This window comes from Notechis scutatus, chromosome 1 (genome assembly GCF_049901735.1).
Source record: "Notechis scutatus isolate UNSWTSFEM ecotype Mainland chromosome 1, rNotScu1.2, whole genome shotgun sequence".
Lineage (NCBI taxonomy): Eukaryota > Metazoa > Chordata > Lepidosauria > Squamata > Elapidae > Notechis > Notechis scutatus.
In genome coordinates, this window is record NC_142009.1 from 84,057,525 (window position 1) to 84,083,616 (window position 26,092).

Consider the following 26,092-nt stretch of genomic DNA (forward strand, 5'->3'; position numbering starts at 1 on the left):
TCCCTCCAAAAGATAAGAATATTTTGCTTGAATTTTCATGAGTGAAGTGGAAGGCTCTTGGCTTAGTTATAAGGTGGGTGTAATCTATGTGAATGTCCTTTATTAAATAATCTTTTCATTTCTGGCTTTCCATAGTTCAACTACATTGTAAGGAACACATAATGAGGGCATTCCATTTGTTCAGGAAGGATGCAGGCACACCTACCAATAATATCAGAAGGATGGAAAGATTTGTGACAAACACCAACAGAACCTATCCCTGATAATCTGTCAGTTTATAGTAATCAGGGACAGTTAAAAAAAATTCTTTTACCTTCCAAATCAGCCTGAGATAAATAAAAATAAAATCTCTTTTGTCAGTGGAGTAAACATTCAAGAATTTGGAAGACAGATTTGACATGCTATTAATGTTATTGCAAAGGAGGAAGGATGATCCATTTCAGATAATCAAATAGTTAGTGCTCCCATTGTCGCATTGTGTTTTGTCCTAGATATTCAGAAGCTCCTGATCACCATTGGAAAATAAAGCACTCACAAATATGAAATATGAAATCTGCATTTTATTAAATATTCTGTGTGCTGCATTATCAGTTATCAGTCTCAGTGGTTTGACCAATGTTGCAGTTAATTGAAAGGCTTCCACCAATATTGTAGAACTTTTTAGTTAACTAAGCCCCAAAATATTAAACCTTGGCTGTCCATGGAATGATCATAAACAGGGGAGATTTTGGGAAGAAGGGAAGGTCATGACTCTCTAGTCCAGGGGTGGGCAAACTTTTTGGCTCGGGGCCTCATTGACTTTTAAAATTGGACAGATGGGCCGCTACCTGGTGTCGAAATGCCTGTCTTTACAAGTCAAAATCAAATGAATGCAATAATTCAATCATTCACATCAAACCTTAATTCTGTACCAATCTTGGCGGGCCAGATTAAAAAGACCAACGGGCCGGATGTGGCCCTCGGGCCGTAGTTTGCCCACCCCTGCTCTAGTCTATATGAATAAGTATGTGGGATCTGTAGCAATGACTATATGGTAATTTAATCTCTCCCTAAGATGCCTTGCCTTTGAGGGTATTGATAAGATCTAATGTTTTTACATTTTTATCTATTTATTTATTTGCATCCTGTCTTTATTACTTTCACGAATAAGTCAAGGCAGCAAAGATATCCTGCACACCGCCGTCCTCCTGTTTTTCCTACAACAACCCTGTGAGGTGAGTTGGGCTAAGAGAGAATGGCCCAAGATGAACCAGCTTGGCTAACGCGGGACTTGAACTCACAATCTCCTGTTTTCTAGTCTAATGTCTTCACCATTAATTGGCAGGCAGTTGTAGATCCTGAATGAGGATGACATCTTTAGAGAGCTTAACTGAGTGCTGTCATGAAAACTGTGTGTAAGCGGGACCTTTTGTCATTGTTACCTCCTTTGCCAGAAGATTGTTGTGAGTAGAACAAGTTGAGGCATGCCTAAAGAATATAAATTCGAAACAAATCTGTCACCAGTAGCAGACAGTTTGTAAGAGACAGAGATATTTAGAGGGGAAAAAGTAATGGGGTTGGATTAGCTTCATGAGAAATATTTTAAAAGGAAATGGAACATTTCCGTCAAGTCATATGGTTACCTGCTTTAATCCCACTGAGTATCATATGATCTGTGAATGTACATAAACATGAGTTCCATTCCCCCTAAAAAGTTGTACAGAATAATACTTATATTTTTTACATTGATGTATTGTAAAGCATTTAGTTTTTAGTGTTGACACAGATTTTAAGGATTTTTTTTAACAAGAATGAATGCTAAATAAGAGAAAGTTGATTTTTTTTTAAAAAAAAATACTTCAATGTGAATAGCTTGGAGATATAAAGTTGAAGATTTGAAGTTTGGTGCAAGAATATCTGTTGCCCACATTGAATAATTGCTGAGTGTCTGCTATGTGTAGTGTGGAGCGTGTACAATACTACAGTAAAGTAACTTCCTGAGAAGAAATGCAGGCTGCATATGATGAACTGAATAGAGACAAGTCTGGTTTTTCTACTAGACCTAATGTGAAGCTGGGATTGGTTCTTCCAGAGATTTTCTGAAGTCAGAAATTGGTTTTTCTGACGTTGAGGGGTTGAAAAAACAAGGGAGCAAAATAAAGAGCTTCTTCCTTTATCGCAATTAGATTTCTATGAAATTTATGGGTGTCTGTGAAATTCCTGGCAGCTCCAGCCAGCATGGCCAGTAATAATAAATGCTGGGAGTTGTCATACAGCAACATGTGTAAGTAGCAGCTCTTCCCTCTGCCATCCAGAATTAAACAAATACTGATTGAAGGGAGTAGGGTGAGATTGGGATACTAAAATAGGAGGCTTATAATGCCATGTGGGGCAGTAAAGAATGAAATGATAGTTTTCAACTATGGTCAGTTTGCCCTCCAGATGTTGACTTACTTTAACTTCTAGGATCCTGGCTTATTAGGTTCATTGAGGACTATTCTGAAACATCTAGAGGCCTATGCAGTGTTTAACTTAATTCAGAACATGGAATGAAAAAATAGATAATGTAAAGCATGGAAGGGAAAAATAGATTTATTTTGCACAAATGCATTTGGTATTTCTAATTTAGTATATACAAGGTCATTCTTTTGTGGGTTAGTTATAGGTTCTTGGCAATCTGAGCAACTATTTGTGGAATGCACAATGATTTCCAAGTTCTCAAATTCATCTGCTTGGAAATTTAATTCATATATCTAACCTGACAAGCTTTTCTTTGAATTAAAAAAAAAATTAGTAGGCTTTAAGGCAGACACGGAGGTCTTTCCTGAACTGTAACTATCATTGTTAGCTTTATCTGTTAAAGTTATGGAGAACATTAATCTCTTACAGTTTTTCTCTTTTCTATGGCTGAGGATGGATGTAGATCTGAGTCTTTCCAGTCTTAGCACTTTAACCACTAGACTGCACTATCTCTTGTTGCCTGCATTTTGTTTTAAAGAGTATTTTATAGTACAACATTCTCTTAAACTAAGCACAAATACACAACAAACTGATCGCTGAAAATATTCTTAAACCTTGAGTATGCCATACTTTTCTTTCTAATTATTGTAAATTTAATTCCAGAGTTTTATTTTATTTTTTACCTTACCCAATATAGCAGTCCTTAAATGTTTTCAGAGTGTGTGTATGTGTGTAAAATAAATATAAATAATATCCAAGAAGCTTCTTCAGCTCTGAAGCTTCTTGGATGAGAAGCGAAACGTCTTCAAAGAAAAACCAGAAAGTCCAGTTGCCTCTTGAAAAAACACCTTTGGGGTTTGAACAAAGCAGATGTTTTGCCACTCTGTAGTAAAGCAATCAGGTTGCTTTACTTCTCTGAATTAGCTGAAGTGGCTGCTTTGGTTCAGTTTGCTTTGTTTTCTGCAGCCGCTTCTGGCAACTGCCCATCCAGCCAAAGTTCTGTGAATGCCCTAGCTTGGAAAGAGGAACTACATTCTTATGCAACTTGTGCAAGAAGGCAGATGGTGTTGCCACAACATGGTAAACAACATTTATTAGCATGAAGCACCATTCTGAATGGGAACCACCTTATGTAGGCTAAATTGCAACATGGCAGACTCAACCATTGCATCTTTTTGATCCCTTGCCTCCTTTTCATGACTTTGAGTCAGTCAGAACTGCCTGGATGAATCTACTTTCTTGGCACGATTTTGGAACAGGTTTGTCATTGCCTTCTTCCTAGGGCTCAAAGACCTTGGGTATTTGGCCCAAGGTCATCCAGCTGGCTTTGTGCCCAAGGCAGGACTAGAGCTCACAATCTCCTGGTTTCTAGGTACCTTTAATTTCTACACCAAACTGGCTCATTTTCACACACATAATATGGCTAACAGGTGTTCTGAAGTGTAGCCCTATCCTTGATTTCCCTTTCCCCCACCCCCCAAACTGGTTGCTTCCAAAGGTATATAAACCTTGTGTTATTAACTGCTCATTGACTTACTTAGGCAGCTCTAGTAGAAGCATCGTGGGGTGCTAGCTGTATTTTCCTGCAAGTTTTCAGTCAAGCAGAAATTCTGTTTGCATAAAATTCAAGTATAATTTGAGAAAAATGTTAATAAAGTCCCATATCTGGCACACCAAGTCTTTTATTTACCTCTCATTCATTTCCCACAACTTTCTTGAGAACCTAATGATTTATTTTTGCATTATTGGAGCTTGCATAACTGCAAGCACTTAAATTGCTTCAGTGAGCAATTTAACAGACCATGTTCTGTTAAATACAAAGTGTAGTTCATCCTCTAATTCTCTTTGCAGGAAATAAGAAGGGTTGAAATTGATTGAAAATTATATGTCTATTGCAGGGTAGGAAATCTGGATTGACTGGGCTGAAATATTGCATGAAGTATTTGTTTTAACTATGATTGATGGAACTATGATTTGTGGCCTGGTCTATATCTTAACACACATATCTCACACTAAGGCAGAACTGTAATTTCTGGCTGAAGATGCATTTAATTCACATACGGTTTTTTGGTCTCAGCATGGTGGTGAAATGGTAATATTGAAACGATAATATTCAGAGCTTGGAAATGCTCATTATAGGTAATTATTTACTAACTGAGCCCAAAATTTCTGTTGCTAAGCCAGACAGTTGTTAAATGTGTCATGCCCTCGTTAAGCAAATCTGATTTCCTCCATTAACCTCCTAGCCAACTGGGAATATTAGAAATAGTGTTAACATGATCCTGGGACACTTACACTATCATAAATATGAGTCAGTAGCCAAATGCCCAAATTTTCATTATGTGACCATGGGATGCTGCAATGGTCATAAGTAGGAAAATCCATCATAAGTCACTTTTTTTCAGTGTCGTTGTAATTTTGAATGGTCAATAAACGAATGGCTGTAAGTCAAAGACTGCCTCCATTAATGTATTCTGTGGGTTTCATCTCTAAAAGGAGCTTTGGTCCATGAAGGACTGTGGAATGTTTATATCACCTTGAAAGAACCCTGGAAAAAGATGGAATTTTGCTTTAAGGTGCTATAGACAGGTATTATTCACAGACCTACTTACTACATCTATTTTGCATGGGGTTTTCCCCCTTTGATTTCAGAATCATTACATGTAAATGTGCACTTCCTATGGCGCTCTGCTGACTTGTTTATCGGTATTACCACAGTTTCTGTGGGCACGCATACATATGTGCATAATCTGCAGTCACATCAAAATTGGGAAGGCAGACATTATGGCGATTTGAACAAGTCTACTGTTGCAATCTTCCAAACTGTGTCATGCTGCAGGAGGAGATATCCCACACCAACCCAGGTGTTTCCTCATGTCAAGTAACATTGCAACATAGCTTCCTGATTTCGTTATGGGAATAAGTGCCAACCTATTAATTATTAGAGTTCAGCCGATGGAGTCCTTGCGATTCATAAACAAGTCTTGTAACATCCACTCTCAATGGCAGGCCACATATGTATCTTGAAAAATAGGGTGTGATTGTTCAACTCCAAGCAGGATATGTTTTGTGATACCCAACTCTCATACCAGTGAAGTACAAATAGCAGTTTGTAATATGATAAACAAATCTCTGCTGTTGCAGTTAAACATTGCAGTTTAACCTGGGCTTGACCAGTGAAAATAATAGAACATTTGTTGACTTAGCAGTTGTTTGCTTGGAATGCTGTAAATAAAAGTCTAGTTGGAAAGATTGAACCTGGTCTTCCTGGATGGCACTAGTGAAACTCAAATGTTTCATAGGCAACTCTGGAAATAAACAAAGCATTTAAAAAGAGTGACTTGACTGTTTTGGTTTTTATCTTTTTTTCAAAATCTGGTAGTTCCTCAAAACAGTTCTCAACAAAACAAGATTAAATTACTTGGGATTATTTTCTAAATGTTGTATTCCACATCAAAGAAGCCTTGTTTTCAAAGTCATATTTTTTCTTAATTTTCAAAGAGATTATCTTTTTTTAATCCTGTTGCAGCAAAAATAAGCCTCCAAGTACCTTATGGTGTGTTAAAATATGACATTTTTTTAAAAAAAAGATGACATAAGACTTCATGGATTAATCTGTTTGTACTTCTGTATTTGGATTTAAACAAAAAAAAAAACATGGATATAGAAATGTACACTGAAAAAGTGCAGTGTGGACATTTGAGTATGTTTACTTTTCTGTTTTTTGTATGCAGCATTTCCATAGTCTTGACCCATAGACTAGTCCAAAGTATAATAGATCTAATTCTAAATCTCCTAGAATCTAAATATTGAATATTGGTTTCCACATTTCAGACTGGGTGGGACTGGTTTATTTTGTGGGACAAATGATTGGTAACATAGGCAGCAGAGGTGGGGATGCTCCGGTTTTGAAAAAATGTTTAACTTCCTCTTTGGTCTCCGCAGCTGAGTAATAACTCAAATCACATTAATGTTTATAAACAAAAACATACTGGAGGAGCTTTCAAATACTGAACAATCATTAAGAGTGTTGTCTGATTTGAAGGAGGGAGGTTCCCGGAATCCTGCTAGTGTGCAAATATTGAATTGGTACCAGCAGGACACACTTGCATTTTCTTTTTCTAGAACATTTAAATTTGCTTGCCAATTAAAATGATTTGCTGGAGTTTAGGAATAAGCATTACATACAAGGACAGTTTTAAAGATACTTCACTAGAGCTTGGCCCTACAACAGTTGAGTAGGACATTACTAAGGGATTGTAACCTTTTTTCCTCAACTTACAACAGTTCATTTAGTGACCATTCAAAGTTACAATAGCGCCGGAAAAAGTGATGTATGACTATTTTTCACATTTAACAACTGTTACGCGTCCCCATGGTCACATGATCAAAATTTAGATGCTTGGCAACTGACTCGTATTTGTGATGATTGCAGTGTTCTGGGGAGTCACTTTTTGCAGCATACTGATAAGCAAAGTCAACGAGAAAGTCAGATTGTCCTAACAATTGTGTTACTGTATAACTATAGTGATTCACTTAACAATGGTGGCAAGAAAGATTGTAAAGTGGTGCAGAACTCAATTAGCAACTATTTTGCTTATCAACAGAAACTTGGGACTCAATTATGGTCATACACTGAGGGTGACTTGTTTTACTGTTTGGAATAGAAAACCAGTATAAATACAATGTGTGAGGCTTTATAAAAATGCCGGATTGTTCAATTAGACAATTTAATGGTCTGGATGAAATCATTGAAGTTGTCAAAACAGTCTAAGCCAGGGATGTCAAACTCGATTTCATTGAGGACCGCATCAGGGTTGTGTTTGATGTCGGGGGGGTGTAGTCAAACACGCACACGGCCCTCCTGAGCTCTATTTTCATTAGCAGAGGTTGCAGGAGGCCGTTGCAGCCCAAAATGGAGCTCGGGAGCCCATTTTTGCTGACAGAAGCACCGCAGGTCGATCCTTCGCTGTTTCCAGGGTGGCCCTGCAGGCCAGATCTAAGCACCTTACCGGCTAGATCCGGCCCCTGGGCCTTGAGTTTGACACCCCTGTTCTAAGCCATGGATTCTTAAACAAGCTGTAGTTGGCTATGAGTTCTCATAATACATTCAGTCAGAATTAAACATCATTATGACTTAGCCTGATATGTGAGTCTAGGCTTTAACTAGCTTAAAAGGATCAGAACTGAGTCTAAATTGTTTACTTTAAACCAACTTAGAGCTGGCATATTTGAGAGACGGCCTCGCCATCTACCCATATACAGATAGTCTTTGTTTAGCAACTGCCTTGGACAATGATTGTTTGCAGTTATAACGGTGATGAAAAAAATAACTTTATGATCAATGCCCACATTTAACACTTTTGCAGGTCTGTAAAACAAAGAGAAGAGAGGCTCTTTTACGTCCCATTGTTGAAAGTGCTACATTATGTGGCACTGAGTAAAGGAATGCTCTTTCTTTGGAGGTTGGTGCCAATGTGACTGTTCACTCAAGCATTTAATTCTAATGTACTGAAATCGTAATGTGGTTCTTTGCAACACCACAGTGTACGAGCAGTAATGCTGCATTGGAAGGTTTCTGACAAGTTGGGTTTGGTGGGTTGTGTTGTACTGTTGAGCCATTGTGGTTTCTAAGTTAAGGCGTAGTATTTTATCTGCTAGTTTATACTTGCTTTGACTGATTTTAGAGGCTTCAGATTCTAGTTGTACTTGAAATATTTCAACGAATATTGAAGAGACCGACAGAAAGTCAGCGTTGCTGTATTTTGCTAGGAGTTCTGCTAACTGTAGTTTGTGATAGTAGAAAAGGGGAGAATGGCAGAAGGTACAGATCCCACATGGACAATGGAAGAAACTGCTGAGGAGGCAGTGGAGGGCTGTGTAGACAGCAAAAGCCAATTAGAGCAAGAGGATGAGAAGGAAGAACAACCTGTGGTAACACCTGAGCCATTAGTGGTCCGCACCCCCAGTTGGCCAGCTGGTTTGTAAGTTAAGGCTTAGTTTTTTACCTGCTAGTTTATACTTGCTTTGACTGATTTTATTGAGGCTTCAGATTCTAGTTGTACTTGAAATATTTCAACACATATCTTTCTTTTCACTACAAAATGCAAGAGGTAAAATTAAACCATATTTTCTCCTGAATGATACAAATTAAGGCATTTGGAGTATCTCCCGCCACTCCCCACCCCAATTTGGCTGTTCTCCTTTTTCAAGAAATCCTGAAAGAATGCAACCTACCGGAGTGGGATCTTATTCTGACAAGGCAACATTTAACTTTAAATGGGTGTCATATTTCAGCAATACCCATCCAGATGGTTTTGTGGTGGCACAAATATTGCCCAGACTTGCTTCTCTGGGCAGGTGTTTCTTTAGTTCAGTTGATACTGCATCTGATAGTTGCAAGCCACCAGCTTTTGTATATGATATTGTTGAAACTTGAAATACCAGGTGTCTGCAAAAAAACGGTGAATGTGCTTTTGTTTCCATTTTGTTTGTTCAACTCCAGCTCACGTGCCATGCTGAAAGATTATGTGTTGGTCAAATATGGTACTTTGGTGAATTATTCCTAATCTTGCAGTTACTACAGAAGTGTACTTCCAAAGCTCATTTTATTAAGTAAACCAGGTGTCAAAATCACAAACCATAACAAGGCCTTATTCAAGCTCCCATTTCTGTCCCTTGTTACTCTGGGCTGAACTACATTTCCTAGCAGCCTTAATATTAACATCAATTGTTGTTCTATTATAAATGTCTTATTATAATAAGGAACAGTAAGCGTTATAGCAACATCTGGATGGCCGCATGCTGTCCATTCTTACTGGAAAGGAATTGAAAGCAAAATAATGGCTTATAACTGAAGACTATAATGTGCTATTGCTGTATAGGTAGTCTTTGACTTACAACAATTTGTTTAGTGATCCTTTGAAGCACTGAAAAAAAAATGACTTATGACCATTTTTCACACTTATGACCATTGCAGCTTCCCCATGGTCATGTGATTTACATTTGGATACTTGACAACTGGTTCATATTTATTATTATTTATTTGATTTTTTTTATAACAGAAACAACAAATAATCTTTCAGTTATACAGTGTGTTGGTTAGATATATATATCTTGTGCACATAATAATATTGATATACATTTCTTATTGAGTTTACATTCATATTATATTGTAGTCAACATTATATCCTCTTATATCATTATTACATTGTAATTAAGTTTTTATTTCAATTTCAAACTATCCTTAGAGGCAAATTCCAAATCTTACTAAATTATATTCATTTTAAAGCTTATTCAAAAATAATCAATTTTAGTATATCGCTATTAATACAATATCCTTTCATTTCTAACTCTGTTTTCTAGCCATTCATAGAATAACTCCCACATCTTATAGTACTTCTTTTCTTGTTCTCTAATTGGTAATGTTAATCTACTCATTTCTGCACATTCCATTATTTTCTTAATCACCTCCTCTTCCATTGGAATTTTCTCATTTTTCCAATTTTGAGCAAATACAATTCTAGCTGTAGTTAATACATTAATAATCAAATATGTTATTTCTTTACTATAGCTCAGGCAAAATCTCCAATAAAAACATCTCAGGTTTTAAGTATATGTTGTTTTATCATTTTTTCCAACCATGTGTGTATTTTAGTCCAATATCTTTTAGCTTCCATGCATGTCCACCACATATGGTAATATGATAACTGGTTTATATTTATTATGGTTGCAGTGTCCTGGGGTCATGTGATCTTCTTTTGCAACCTTCTGACAAGCAAGGTCAATGGGGAGACCAGATTCACTTAACAGCTGGGTTACTAATTTAACAACTGCAGTGGTTCACTTAACGAATGTGGCAAGGAAAGTCATAAAATGGGGCAAAACTAACTCAACAAATTTCTCACTTAGCAACATAAATTTCGGGCTCAATTGCAGTCATAAGTTGATGACTACCTGTAATTTATCTTTTGTTTATTCCTGGAGTTGATGTATATACACTGCTCAAAAAATAAAGGGAACACTTAAACAACACAATGTAACTCCAAGTCAACCACACTTCTGTGAAATCAAACTGTCCACTTAGGTAGCAACATTGATTGACAATCAATTTCACATGCTGTTGTGCAAATGGAATAGACAACAGGTGGAAAGCAGAGGCAGTTAGCAAGACATCCCCAATAAAGGAGTGGTTCTGCAGATGGTGACCACAGACCACTTCTCGGTTTCTATGCTTTCTGGCTGATGGTTTGGTCACTTTTGAATGCTGGCGGTGCTGTCACTCTAGTGGTAGCATGAGACGGAGTCTACAACCCACACAAGTGGCTCAGGTAGTGCAGCTCATCCAGGATGGCACATCAATGCGAGCTGTGGCAAGAAGGTTTGCTGTGTCTGTCAGCGTAGTGTCCAGAGCATGGAGGCGCTACCAGGAGACAGGCCAGTACATCAGGAGACGTGGAGGAGGCCGTAGGAGGGCAACAACCCAACATCAGGACCGCTACCTCCGCCTTTGTGCAAGGAGGGACAGGAGGAGCACTGCCAGAGCCCTCCAAAATGACCTCTAGTGGGCCACAAATATGCATGTGGCTGCTCAAACAGTCAGAAACAGACTCCATGAGGGTGGTATGAGGGCCCGACGTCCACAGGTGGGGGTTGTGCTTACAGCCCAACACCGTGCAGGATGTTTGGCATTTGCCAGAGAACACCAAGATTGGCAAATTCACCACTGGCGCCCTGTGCTCTTCACAGATGAAAGCAGGTTCACACTGAGCATATGTGACAGACGTGACAGGGTCTGGAGATGCCGTGGAGAACGTTCTGCTGCCTGCAACATCCTCCAGCATGACCGGTTTGGCAGTGGGTCAGTAATAGTGTGGGGTGGCATTTCTTTAGGGGACTACACAGCCCTCCATGTGCTCGCCAGAGGTAGCCTGACTGCCATTAGGTACCGAAATGAGATCCTCAGACCCCTTGTGAGACCATATGCTGGTGCACTGGGTTCCTCCTAATGCACGACAATGCTAGACTGGCTGGAGTGTGTCAGCAGTTCCTGCAAGACAAAGGCATTGATGCTATGGACTAGCCCGCCTGTTCCCCAGACCTGAATCCAATTGAGCACATCTGGGACATCATGTCTCGCTCCATCCACCAACACCACATTGCACCACAGACTGTCCAGGAGTTGGGGAATGCTTTAGTCCAGGTGTGGGAGGAGACCCAGGAGACCATCCTCCACCTCATCAGGAGCATGCCCAGGCATTGTAGAGAGGTCATACAGGCACGTGGAGGCCACACACACTACTGAGCCTCATTTTGACTTGTTTTAAGGACATTACATCAAAGTTGGATCAGCCTGTAGTGTTTTTTTCCACTTTAATTTTGAGTGTAACTCCAAACCCGACCTCCATGGGTTGCTAAATTTGATTTCCATTGATAATTTTTGTGTGATTTTGTTGTCAGCACATTCAACTATGTAATGAACAAAGTATTTAATAAGAATATTTCATTCATTCAGATCTAGGATGTCTTATTTTTGTGTTCCCTTTATTTTTTTGAGCAGTGTAGTTAGGCCTTTTCAAAGAATAGTGCTGCTTTAAGATGGGGGATTTAAAATTTTTTTTAAACAACCTCATTGGATTTCCAAATAAACATAGGGTATATACATGAGACTCATTGCTTCTTAGTTAAAAGTAAGACTAATGCCTGTTTCAGCTGCAAAGTATTTACGCATACTAATAGTTATAATATTAGTAACAACAACCAATTTGCCTCTGTGTAAATTGTTTAGTTAGAAAATCACATTTTTTCCTGCTTTGGAATAATCAGATGGGAAGTTTTTGTCCCAGTCATTTGACAATATAATTTACATGACTTAGCTAATCTGGCATTGTTGAATGATAATTTCCCTTCACTGAAGGGAGTTGCACATGGAGACTACTAGAATTTATGAAACATCAGCCTTCTGTCTTTTAAAATTATCTGTTGCTACCAGTCTCTTCCAGTTTCGTTGGTGAGAAAGCTCAGATGACATTTTCAGCTGTTACTCATTGAGGGAACTAGCACACTGGATCAACAGTGGTTTCATGTCGTGTTCCTTTAAATCTGTTATGTTAGTGTAGTCCGGTTCAGTCATAGAAATTACTCAGAAGTTAGAATTTTATTTGGGTTACCCTGTGCTTTCAACTGTGTCATTCAGACATAACAAGCTATGCTTTGAAAGCTATAGTCTTTGGCTTAGCATGATTTATGGACTCAGCCAATGAAATAAATCATGATTAACAAAGCTTCCTGACTTAGCACAGTGTTTAAACCCTGTTGTTTTATCAATCCTATATATACACTGGTCCATCACAACAATGACGTACTTATAGGTGATGAGCAAAAAAGTGTGATTCAGTATATGTTGGCATGGTCTTGAATATATGCACATTCATTCTGCAAGAAGGAGTATGCTAAAGATTTGCTATAAATATTAACCATACATCATTTTTAATTTCTCTCGTTTGAAGAACAGGGGTCCGCTATGGCCAGGGAGACCTACATGCAACTCCATTTGGAGTTATTGTGCCTTCTCCTAAATCAGGGAGGGCCTTCAGATAACCACTTGTGTACAAGTCGCTTTGAAGCTTGAGGAGATGATGGTCTAGAACAGGGGTCTTCAAACTTGGCAACTTTAAGACTTGTGGATCTCAACTCCCAGAATTCCTCTTCCAGTCATGTTAGCTCAGGAATTCTGGGAGTTGAAGTCCACAAGCCTTAAACTTGCCAAGTTTGAAGACCCTTGCTCTAGAAACATATTAAACATATTCATTCATTCATTCATTCATTCATTCATTCATTCATTCATTCAGTGTTTCTATACCTCCATCTCCTTAAGCTGAAAAGTGATTCATAGACAAGTGGTTATTGCAATGTACTTGGTCTGCTGCTGAAAATCACTCAGAAACTTCAACTGGTCTAGAATGCAGTAGCAGTATTGATGCAGCATCTCTGCTTCACATGCTACACTGGTTGCCAAGTTATTTCAAGGGACTGGTTATGATCTATATAATCTGTGTGGAATAGAGCCTGGTTATCATCTGTCTCCCATAACATCTGCTTGACCAATTGGATTCTGCAGTGGTGCTGTCCTCTGTATTCCTTACATTAAACAATGCAACTGATTGGAACCCTGGAAACGCACCTTCTCTATAGTAGCATCTGACTTCTGGAATGAGGTATCCAGATGCCCCCTACTTTACTGTTTCATCCAGGCCTTTGGTGACGGAGAGTGGGACCCATTCCTTCACTGCATATATCTATCTCATTTACCATCTTCTATCTTTTCTATCTTTTATCTTTTATGTTTTGTTCATTTTATTGTATCTTTTTGTTATTATTGTGAGGCACCCCTAGTCATTGAGATCAGGTGGCATAATAAATTCAATAAATTATATAGGTAGCTTTGGCTGATCTTGAAAAACTAAATGGGGTCAAATCGGGATACAGCATAGATGGGATACCTCTCCAAAACATTAAGTGTCTAACTTATCAAGGGATATTGAAGAACATCCTAAAAGGCAACAGTCGAAAACGGTTGCCATCTTGTTGCCAAGGACTCTATAGTACATGGACATTTCTTCTCTTTTCTTATGGTAGGAACTTCCTGGAAATGCAGCTAATGTAGGAATGAAGGTAATCTAGGAACAGTCTTTACTAGAACTAAGCTTTAACTAACACCATTCTCATTGTTGTAAAGAAAATTGCAAGGAGGTATCCTTGAGATTATCAAGCATGAGGCTCTACTTGAATGGACTTCCAGTTTATATGATTGCAGCAGTATTATAGTAGACATGATTTTGATGTGCATATGGATTCTGAACATCTCAATTTAGATCTCTTTGCAAAGATCCATTCAGTTTCCAAAAAAAGCAGTTCTGTGTTAACATCCTCCTCAAACACACATTGGTGGTGTTGGAAAAGTAAGGAATGTAGTGGTTATTTACATAAGCAAACCATTTGCATTTTGTCGTATTTTTGATCAAGCGCTGAGAGAGAAAGGTGGTTTTTACATTTTTTTTTGTAAAGCAACATTTTACCACAAACTGCATTTTAATAAAAACAGTTAGTACTTCCCCTTTACTTAGTAACTTAACTTAACTTGGATGAGATATGATTTCTTCCATACACACCTGTTTGAGGATGATGTGCCTGAGTTTATATTCAATGTTTATATTGTACTGAAACATGGTGTTCTGGATTTTTGTGCCTCCCACATATGTTGTATAACTCACTTAAGAATTAAAGTTAGATACTTGGTTTTTGCTGAACTAAACCGTTGAAAGATTCTTTGTTAGGTGGCCTATTTTGATTATCTGATTGTTGCCCTGGAAAAGAATTTATCCAGACAAAGAAGCTTTTAGCACATTGAACTAATGGATTAATAACAGTTGCATTGTTTTCTTTGGCATTCCAGAGTTTCATTTTATCCCATTTTTTCCTTATCGGTAGGGTGCTAAATGAAATGGCACAAACTCCAGCACTTTTAAAGACTGATAACTAACCCAAAGTTTTATGTTGTAACTATTCAGGGTTCACACAATTTGACCTTGTGCCCTCCAGAGCAGAAGTAATAAATTGGGTGGCAATGGTTGCCAAAATTGTGTTCAACCTATGTTCATTATAGAGAATTTTAGATAAGATTTGTGTGTGTGTGTGTGTGTGTGTGTGTGTGTAGAATCAGTTTATATTTGCTTAAAAACAAAACCAGTGACTGCCTCAATGATTGGACTGGCCTATTAGTTGGGTGGGTGGGTGGATGGACAGATGGAGAACTTGATTCCATGGGTAGAAGACCCATCAGGGCTAAAGATAGTGTCTGAATAACTTTTTGGTTTTCTCCAGATCTTTCCTAACCCTAGCTGTAAAAATTAACCATACAATATTAGTGGCAGTAAGTAAAATTACTGGCAGTAAGCCCATGAAAGCTGCATTATAAAAGCTTAAAAATCATTTTAAAAACTTCCTTTTTGAACCCGGTAGGGTAATAAAAAATAATGGTTTTGTTCTGGTATGAAGGCCAGATCGTTTCCATATTACTTTCTGGTTTTGCATCCTATTGTTTTAGATACTGTCACCCCATCCATAAGTACAACCTCCAGGCACCAAAAAGTTGTGCATTTGTAGAATCTAGTTTTTGCACTGCTGTGAAACATATAAAAATATCCTGTACGATCCACACTGTTTCACAATCATCTGAAGTGATAGAGTCACAAAACTATTCAGAAGCAAGCCAGTTCAGATCCCTGACTGAAATCTTCCTGCTTTACTAACATACTTAATTTGAGGGAGGGAATCCCAGCAATAGGCTCTTTCTTAAATCCCGTCATTGCATAACGTTCACTTCCCTCTGGCTTCTTTATGAGTGAGAGTGCTATGGTTACCTGGCCACTTGGATTACTGTAAAATCTGGATATCCTATTCTTATCTTGCTATTGTTGGCGAGTATTAACAATTCACTCTGTAATAACAGCGGTGGTGAAGGTTGTTGCTTGCCAACTTTGGAAATTGGAAATTAAGTGTTGCTCTGTCCCAATCATTACTTTCCATCATATCACATCACTAAAGCTAGTAGCAGACAGAGGAGTCATTGTGGCATGATCTATGCAATTTGATTGTAATAAGAGGTAGTCCTCAATTTATAACCACAGTTGAGCCCCAGAGAAAACCAAAATCCAACCTCTGCACCCCATAGTCCATCACATGGTCCAATCATTATTTCGTTCCAACTGGAGACTATCCCCAGTCACTCCCCTCCAGGTGCAGGGTAACATGTCCTTGACTGTATGAGAAAGGAATGTTGTTGTGGCTAATCTTCCAACGCTCCTTGAAGTCCCCTTCCCAGGCACTGAATGTGGCAGCCCAGAAGCCTCAAAGAAAAATTGCTTCCAAGCTGACAGGCTTCCCCCCCTTAGGCGAGAATCAGGTCCTGGAATGAGAAACAATCAGGGGCTTAGTTCAATCAGCAAGCAATTAACTACAGCCAGGGATGACAGAAGAGCCGCCCCCGTACAGCCGACTCAACCTGTGGGATATGGACAGCGGCTGTCACCTGACAGCCATTGTAACTTGGAATGGTCACTAAATGAATAGTTGTAAGTCAAGGACTACCTGTATATGAAAGTAATGGAAGTAAATGTAGAAGTGATATAAAATGGAGACAAAGGAAAAGTGCAGGGTTATATGAATATGGGTTCATTAGAGGCATTGAGAATTATCCAACAAGATTATCCCAAGTAAGCAATTAAAAAAAAAAAAAACAACCCCGAAAATATTTGTATTCATAAATACTGTGTTTCTCTGCTTTCATGATTTATTTTTTTGCCTCTCCTGCTTTTATTTTTAAAGTGTTTTTAATTAGGCATAAGAGGTAGAAACAGAATGCTTTATTTAGGCAATATTAACCAGGGTAAGAGTTGTGTGGATATTTATGTGCATGGTTTTAAATTAAAGCTAAATAAAAAAATACAATTACATTGGCTCTTTTTTTTATATAGGACTGGATGATTGTCTTCAGCAGTATGTCCAAAAGTTTGAACGAGAGAAGATAAATGGTGCTCAGCTGTTACAGATTTCCCACCAGGATCTTGAAGAACTGGGGGTCACCCGGATTGGACACCAAGAGCTTGTTTTAGAGGCCGTGGATCTCCTCTGTGCACTGGTCAGTTGATAGAATCAATGTCGAGATGCATTGTTGACCTTCTTTTCTCAATTTTCTCATCTTGAATAATATTTATCAAAAGAGAGATACTGATTGCCTTGAGAAAGGTTGGGCAACTTTGCCAAATCCTTTCTCAAAGTATCTCTCTTTTTACACATAGACACATATTATGGTTGCAAGTGGATTAACTGGACCGAGAAGTTGTTATACATGTGTAATCATTCTGATTTTAATTCATATATATTGCTTCCTGAATACTTCCCATTCAAATCAAAGAAGATGACCATGGAAAATCTCTTCTGTTGGGGTGGATAGTGGGTGGCTAACAGATGGACCTCCAAATATTACCTCTCCAGCATTTTTCAGCTGGCCTATTGGTGAGGGATGATAGGGATTGTGATTCGGTCATACCTTGGTTGTAATATAATGTTGATCTATTATAAAGGGGCTATCTTGTTGAAGGGATGTAGGAAGTTACATTCAATGGTGGAATTCAGCTGGTTTGCACCAGTTCAGGTGAACCAGTTATTAAATTATCCCCACTCCCCACCCCGCTATCAAAGTGGATCCTGCAATGGCTGGTCGCTCTGTTTCCTGTTTCTCCGTTGCAGTGGAGTGCAGCGCCCAGGATCCACTTTGACAGCAGGGTGGGTGGTGTAATTTAACAACCGGTTCACCCAGAGTCAGGTCGACTGCCGCAGGAGGCTTGTCCCACATGTGCGGCGGGGATAGGCCACGCCTCCCATGATAGCCTGACCCTGGGCGAACCGGTTGTTAAATTTACCCCCCCCCACACACACACCTGCTATCCCACTACTGGTTGCATTCCATGTTCTAAGTAATGCGTGAGTGAGAGGGCCTAGTGGGTTTTTCTGGGAGGTGTTTATATGGGGAATTGAGGATTGGGAAGAATCATTTTCTTTTCCTGGAAAGGGTTTGGAGCTTTTCAACTCATGACAGAGCAAGTTCATTGAAAAGAAAACCTTTCATGGATGACTTTTTCAACTCTTCCCCTCATGCAAAAAATACATAGCAGTGGTGGCTAACCTTTTTGGGCTCCTGTGCCAAAAACTGCAAGCGCGCCAGCGCGCTCCCACTCAGGTGCCAGCACCCAGAATGCAATACGTGCCCCCCTTCCCATGCCTCCTGCGCATGCGCTAGCAATCCCCCACCCGCTTACCTGCACTGCACCTCACAGCTGATTTTTCGGCTGGTTTGAGGCCTTTTTCGGCCTCCTAGAGGCTTGGAAAAAGCCTCTGCAAGGCTTCTCAGACTGAATTATAGGCCCGTTTCATCACTTCTGGTATTACAGGAAGTGACGAAACGGGCCTATAATTCAGTCTGAGAAGCCTTGCAGAAGCTTTTTCCAAGCCTCTGGGAGGCCAAAAAAGGCCTCAAACCAACCGGAAAAAAAATCAGCTGTGAGGCGTGCGCATGCACAATAAGTTACGTTTGCCTGCGGCTCGCGTGCCAACACAAACGGCTTTGCGTGCCACTTTTGGCACGCCTGCCATAGGTTGGCCATCACAGTTAAACAGGGTTGTCTCTAAATATTTAAAGTAAGATGCTTTCCTCCACCCCTGTCCTTTTCATTAATGGCTGTTGCGCTTATGCAGTTTATTTCACGGTAGGAATACATTTGGATGAAGTGCTTATTCAATCCTGTGAGCCGGTGCCAAAAGCATATACTGTTTCATCAGTAAGAATGGTGGGAAAGAATTTTTCGTCACACTTTTGCCCTTAACCGGCTGCATTCCATTCATTATGTAACACTTCTTACATTTAAGTGTATTCTTAAAATGGGCAGAGCTTTGAATTCCCTGTGCAAATTGCATTCAGAGGGCTAGGGCAGAAATCATTTGCACTTGATAAACTGGAAGCTTTGAGATGCTTTTTGTTCTGTAACAGATGCATTAGGCATGCAACTATTGACTTAAATCAATTCCATTCCTTGCAATTATACAATTGCAGATAATTTGGGTTAAAGGAAGCTAAGGAAACATACTTAACTTGGCAATTCTCAATAAATACAACTCTCCATGTTGGAGTAAGGAGGTTTAGGGTCATACTGAAATTATTGAATACAATCTTGCTTTCAATAATATCTATGGCATCTACCTAAGGGCATTCTTCTGTTCTAGTTTTTAATGAGGAATATAGAGAGAAAAGAGATCAACATTTGTCAAAGGTAGCGTTCCTTCTTCAGTTTGGTCCTTCAGCTTAATCTTTTTTGCTTAATACATTAGGTAGAATTAGTCGAAATGCTACTCCATCTCCTGTAGGAAGCAGAATTCATGAGAGAGAGAGGGAGGGAGGGAGGGAGAGAGAGAGAGAGAGAGAGAGAGAGAGAGAGATATGAATGATTTGCTTAACTGTTGTTTGTTGAACAAACCATAGTGCCCCAAGCCATAAATTATGGTTTTTGTGTTAGAGAGGCTGAGTTGAACCCACAATCTAAGCCACAAACAAAAAAGCCATGCTATAACCTAGTGTGATGTAACTTATTCATTTTGTATTATTTCAGAGGCAGACAGTTATTTTGAGATGGAGGTGTGCTGTGAAATTTCTTAGACCTCCTAGGTGCCTTCATAAAATGGCTGCTATTGAGATTGAGGTTTGCTCATTTTTAAAAGAACTGGTCTACTTGGCATGGACAGTCACAAAATGCTCATTTACCAGAAGACAAATGGATGAGGTTGTTTTCGTTCTCCTCTCTTGTTCCATTCTAGCTCATGGTCTCTTCTTCCTTCTTCTTTTTCTAGAGTTGGTAGGCTGTAATCACATTCCATTTTTGTTTTCTAGAAATGTATGATTAAGAACATACAATTTTATAAAAAGTCAGAGGTAGAGATCCTGATGAGCACATAAACAAGTGTCTGTGGGCCAACTCCTGTTCACTCAGAGTCCTTGTCCTGTTGTAATGTTCCTTTTAGAAATACTAGAAAATCCCATGAGCTATATAGTCTATATATAGTCTATAGTATAGAAATGGAACTGGGTTTGCTTTTCTGAATCATTGTAATTAAACATATTTTGTCCAAGATTGGATGACAAGAAGCTGCCATTAATTACCGTAAAACAAAAAGGAAATACAAACCCAGAGAAAGGAAATACTAACCCAGAGTTCTCAACCGTTGCATCTTTAAGATGTGTGGACTTCAATATCTAGAATTCCCCCAGCCAGCTTGAAGTCCACACACCTTTAAAGTTGCAGAAATTGAGAAATACTGTGTTAAACCTATAGTTACTATTAGGTCAAACCCACCTCTGTGATTCGTATTCTTTGCGTCAGCAAGAAAGACCAGCTCCAAAACAATTTCTAGACAGTTAGAAATGTTCTTATCTTCTGCTTAGAAGACACTGGGGCTGGTGCCATGCAATTCACTGGAGAAGTGTTCTGTAAATTGTAGATCAGTTCTGGTATAGAAGTATTATCAAATATTGTTCATGAACAAGATGTTCTTTTGTTTTGAAGGTGGTCCAGTAATTGATATTGTTTAGGTTAAACCTATCTAATATGCATAAAGAAATTCTGCATTTTGTCCTAATAATGGTCATTCAAGCTGGAGAAATAGAATTTCAGAAAAATAAACAGTGTTAATTAGTTATTGAGGTGGTCAAGAGCTTGTGTTGATGTCCTGCCATTTGTTGTACAGTCACCTCCAGCAGAACATGGCTTTCCTGCTTCCTTAGCTTGGAAGATATTAAGATGTTGTTCTTCCAATTGGATTTTTCAGTGGTGGCATTACTATCCTCATTAAAGGGGCATCTTCTCCCCTTGGATAAATTCAAAGAAATCATCTATTCAGTTTCTCCGCCACTCCTGCCCAGCTTCAACTCTATTCCATTTGCTGGACAATTGAAAAATTGGGTATAAATTAAGGTAGATAGCTTGGTGTAGTCCTTAAGGCAAGGGTCTTCAAACTTGGCAAGTTTAAGACTTGTGGACTTCAACTCCCAGAATTCCTGAGCTAATATGACTGGAGGAGGAATTCTGGGGGTTGAAGTCCACAAGTCTTAAAGCTGTCAGGTTTGAAGACTCTTGCCTTAAGGCACTAGACTACAAACCAGGAGACTGTATTTTCTGCTCTTGCCTTAGACATAAAGCCAGCTGGGTGACCTTGGCCCAATCCTTTTTTTTTTAGCCCAAGATAGAAGACAATGACAAAACACTTCCAAAATGTTGCCAAGAAGATTTAAGGACTATCTAGGCAGTTGATAAAGAATCAACTTGAAGATAATTGATGTGTGGGTGGGTAGGTAGACAGATAGAATTCAGGGCCACATAACTCTTCCTACCTTCTAAGAGCCTCTATGAGAAATTTAAGAGGATTGTAGTGTTAGCTGGTTAATCCCTACTTACCCACGGATGGCCTTAAGGGAAAATTAGTTTCATTCCCTTGGGAGGAGAGAGTGGAAATAATAGCACTACACTGATGGCTGGATGACTGTTGTAAGGCTGACTATAATAAAACTGCTGAGTTTTGCCTGCAGCTTTGAAATGCTGTGTAAGTACTAAATTATAATAATAACGCCACACTGTGTGCAGGTTGTTTTTCCTGGCTATCTTTTAAAACACTGAATACTAAAAGGCAATGTTCACTTTCCACTGTCCTGTCTGGTAAGATGCATTGGATGCATGCTAATGTTACAGCCTTCTGCATTACGCCCGGGTAAATTCTAATAAGCTTTATAGAAACCCTGTCAAAGGCAACTTGATCCATACTTACTTGGATTAATGATTAACAAGACAGGAATGTTTGACCTTTGTGTGTTCCCAGTGATGTGTGTGTTTTTCTCCGTGTGATGAAAAGGTGTATTGAGCTTCTGAGATGTGCTAGGCAACTGCCCACATAAATAAGGGAGAAAATATTTCTAGAAATTGCGTATTTTGCATGGAGGGGATTGAGGACATGCATATAAACTCCATTCTGACACTCTGCAGACTTTTCACCATGAAAAGGATGAGGAAGTTCAGCATGAGCATCGAGTTCTCCGTTGAGCAAAGAGACACCTTTAAGTGCTTGTTTCACACATCATTCCTGTGTGAATGCTGCAGTTTCTTTTCTCAACCACCACTTATTTATTAGTATTAATATAGTAAATAGACCTATTTCAAAACAGCTCAAGATAGTAGTGTATACAAGGCTAAACTAAAAAATAAAACCATAAAAGAACAAGATCCTAAACAATTACCAATACAGCCCAGTTCCATTGTTCATACCAAGAGTCCATCTGAACATGGGTGCCAAACCCTCTAATGCTTTAAAAATTAAAATAAGTCCTTTGAATTGATTCAGAAGCCTGCTTGTCATCAATGATTTCAGTATGGATGAATCTGCTATTGCGTTTTGAATCAGTTGTAGCTTCTGGGCCATAATCTAACTTTGAGGTGATGAGAACATGAATATTCCTAGAAATTTTCCTTCATCTAGAAAAAGTCCAAACCGTTGCTCAAGCAGTAACTACAAGAGGGCCCCCAAAAGCAAGGATCTTTTCCTTCAAGATTACGGCAGCCTCATCTAGAACTGATTTAGGGATCAAGATGAAGCCTGTTTGATACAGGTTATATGATACAGATCAGAGATGGTATTCAGCAGGTTCTGACCAGTTCCGGGAGAACCGGTAGCAGAAATTTTGTGTAGTTCAGAGAACTGGAAAATACCACCTCTGCCTGGCCCCGCCCCCATCTATTCTCTGCCTCCTGAGTCCCAGCTGATCGGCTGGGTCTTCTTTTATTGTCCTGCACAGGAGAACGGAGCTGGAAAGTAGGTTAGTGGGGTGGGGAGAGAATGGGGATTTTGTAGTAACCTTCTCCCAGGAGTGGGGAGGGAATGGGGATTCGATTCTCTGATTCTCTCTGAAAAAAGGTGATGTAGGAGATGCTATTAGTGACAATGGTGCCTATTCATCTTTTAATTCCCAAAAACTAGATGCACAATAAGACAGGACATCTGATCATTGGAAAAGGCTTCAAGTTATTAGTGTCTTCTGGCAATAATTTTAATTTAGACCATTTTCTGCCTAAGTTACTCCATCTTAATTAATCATCATTGGCATGGAGGTCAATCAAGCAACAAAATGATTGACATGTGAACCAGAAAGTGATCCGCAATAGAGGACTGATGAACCACCATCAAAGAATTTGGTTAGGCAGAGGATTGGAGGTTGTGGTCAATTCAGTTTGGGGTGTTTTCATTGCTTAATCCATAACAGACTGGGCACACTTGGCTGATACAGAAAAAGCTAAGCGGTGTAATTTGTTTATTATTTGGATGTGAGACCACCCACAAGACCCAAATCTGCAGGCTGCCCTGGAAAGTTGTAAACAGCATTCTAGAAGATGGTAATAGCACACTACTTCCAAATTGATAGCAAGCAAACTACATGGACATATCTGTAGGGTAACAAGGAACTGACTTGACTCAAGGGAATCTGTTCCTTTTATTGCTCTTTAATTGTACCCTAAAGAAAGAAAACCTAGTCTCAGAAATCATGACTAGTAATAAAGAGCAATGAAAATGATGGAAGATTATATACACAAGCAAATGTGAACCTCAGACCTAAACCTCTCTACATGTGTAGCTGTGTTTGTTTTTTACTTATTACTTAGACTTTAGCAAATGCATTTGCCAGTACATGTGCACATAACAAACAAACCAGGATTACATTAAGATCAAACTTGGCAGTAAAGATATCCTGCCAAAGAGAAAAGAAGCAACTTCTGTTTGGCCATATATAATCATGGTGGTTGCAGTGGTTGGAATGCAGTATTGCAGGCTTATTCTGTTGATTGCCAGAAGTTCAATTTTGACCAGTTCATGGTTGACTCAGCCTTCCATCCTTCCAAGGTGGACCCGATTGTTGGAGGCAATATGCTGACTCTGGAAACCACTTAGAGAGGGCTGTAAAGCACTATGAAGCGGCAAGTGCTATTCCTATATAGTTAACCCCTAGTGCATAACTGCTTCTCATTGTAATTATTAATGGTTAGAGTGGGTACCTGTAGATTAGCCTACTGCTTCAACCCACATGCCCCAGATATTTTAAAACTAGGTTTAAGATGGCTTTTATAGTTTTTATGCTTTGCACTTGAGAATGCATTCTCAAGTATGCATAGTTTGGTAGAAAAAAATGTGTTACTTCTTTAACATATTCCTGTACTTACTTTTCATTCTTCATGGAGGCCCATATTGTAGTTTGAGACAAAATATTTTGGGTGACAGAGTTGTTGTGATGCTGATTTTGAATTAATAACTATTATTTTAATCCTCCTAAGAGGATTAAATTCATCCTTCAGGGATGAATTTAAACATATGTGAGTGTCTGAAGCAGTGTGCATTGATCAATCAAATGTCATTTATGAAATGCAACTTAATTATGGTCAAATAGAGGAACAAGAACTGATTGAAAGAATGTTGTGAAATTATTTAAATCAAGTTCTCTGATTTAAAAGAACGTTTAAATATAATGCTGAGACAAGTATAAATTCTTTAGTTTCCTCTTTAAACTCAATGCCTGAGCAAGTTCTAAATAGAACTGGGGTTTTTAAAATGTGATTTTTAAAATGAAAAGCAAGAATACAGTATAGTGCTTCATGTCTTTTGGGGGGACAGCAGGAGGGAATTTTTGATTAATCTAGGTCTATAAATCTGAGAACATTCTATCCAAAATATTATCAGTTAATTGGCATTCCTGCTTCCAGAAAAGTTTTAGCCCTAAAATAGCTTTGGTTGCTTGTAACTCTCTTTGTGAGCATCTTTTTATGTGAGCATAAAAATATTCAGATGTCATAATATGCATGAGGGCATGCAGTAGTAGAAATGCATCATTGAATTGCATATGTTATTATTCATTTGTAAAAAGACTTAACGCGTCAATGCTTGGAATAGCATATACTGGAAATCAAAAGTATGATTTTAATTAACTTATTAAAACTAGTATTGGTAATTTTCAACTGCTGACTTGGCAGGATGATCCCATTCATAACCACTTAGAAGTGAGTCCTATTATATTCAGAGGAGTTTTCTTTCAAGGAAGTAGATTACCAGCTTTAAAATATCAAATCAATCCCTGTAAAAGGTCTGAAAATACACGATTTAAGCTTGATTACCAGCTCATGAGATGTCGGCTGTGCAAGGCTGAGCAGTTCTTTGGTTTCAAATGCTAAATGATATTTCACAGTATCTAAGGGGTGTTGGAATGTACTTCTGGTTTTAAACTGCCGCCTTGTTCCTTCAGATTTCCCCCACCCCCCATTTATGGCAACTCTAAAACAGGCATAGGAATGCTTTATGAGTTGACATTCGGCTCCCCTCACTTCTTGAAGGTGACCTGTACAAAGCAAAAAACCAAAATTGAGTGCAGGAATAGGATTTAGGGTTGTGATCCCCCCCCCCCCGGGCTTGGTTAACACATCTGCATCTTTCCTGTAAATCATGCATCTGTGCCCCCCCTTCCCCACAGCTGTAGCAACATCGGTGGAAAAGATGTGTACCACTTAAGGAGTTGCATTCAGATGACACAGGTAGCCCTCAACTTATGACTACAATTGAGCCCAAAATGTATGTTCCTAAGAGTGACAGTTAAGTGAATTTTACCCCATTACATGGCCTTTCTTGCCACCAGTTGTTAAGTGAATCACTGCAGTTGATAAAATTAGTAACCCGGTTGTTAAGTGAATCTGGCTTCTCGTTGCCTTTGCTTGTCGGAAGGTCACAAAAAACTGGTCTCATGACTCCGGGACACTGCAACCGTCATATTTATGAATCAGTTGCCAAGAGTCTGAATTTTGATCATCTGACCATGGGGATTATGGTTGCAAGTGTGAAAAAATGGTCATAAATCACTTTTTCAGTTCACTAAAAGAACTGTTGCAAGTTCAGGACTACCTTGTATGCAGGTTTATGGAGCGTTATAGGTGCCTCCTGATAATCTACCTCTGCTTCCACCTTG

At 38.9% G+C, this 26,092-nt stretch overlaps 1 protein-coding gene across 1 annotated transcript in view; it reads left to right on the top strand.

Annotated features, from left to right (window-relative positions):
* Nucleotides 1-26,092, top strand: part of CNKSR3 (CNKSR family member 3) — a 74,829-nt gene that overhangs the window by 15,950 nt on the left and 32,787 nt on the right. The window contains exon 2 of the mRNA XM_026680313.2: nt 16,974-17,137. Within this exon, the coding sequence (XP_026536098.1) occupies nt 16,974-17,137 (164 nt within the window). The remainder of the gene's footprint in view (nt 1-16,973; nt 17,138-26,092) is intronic.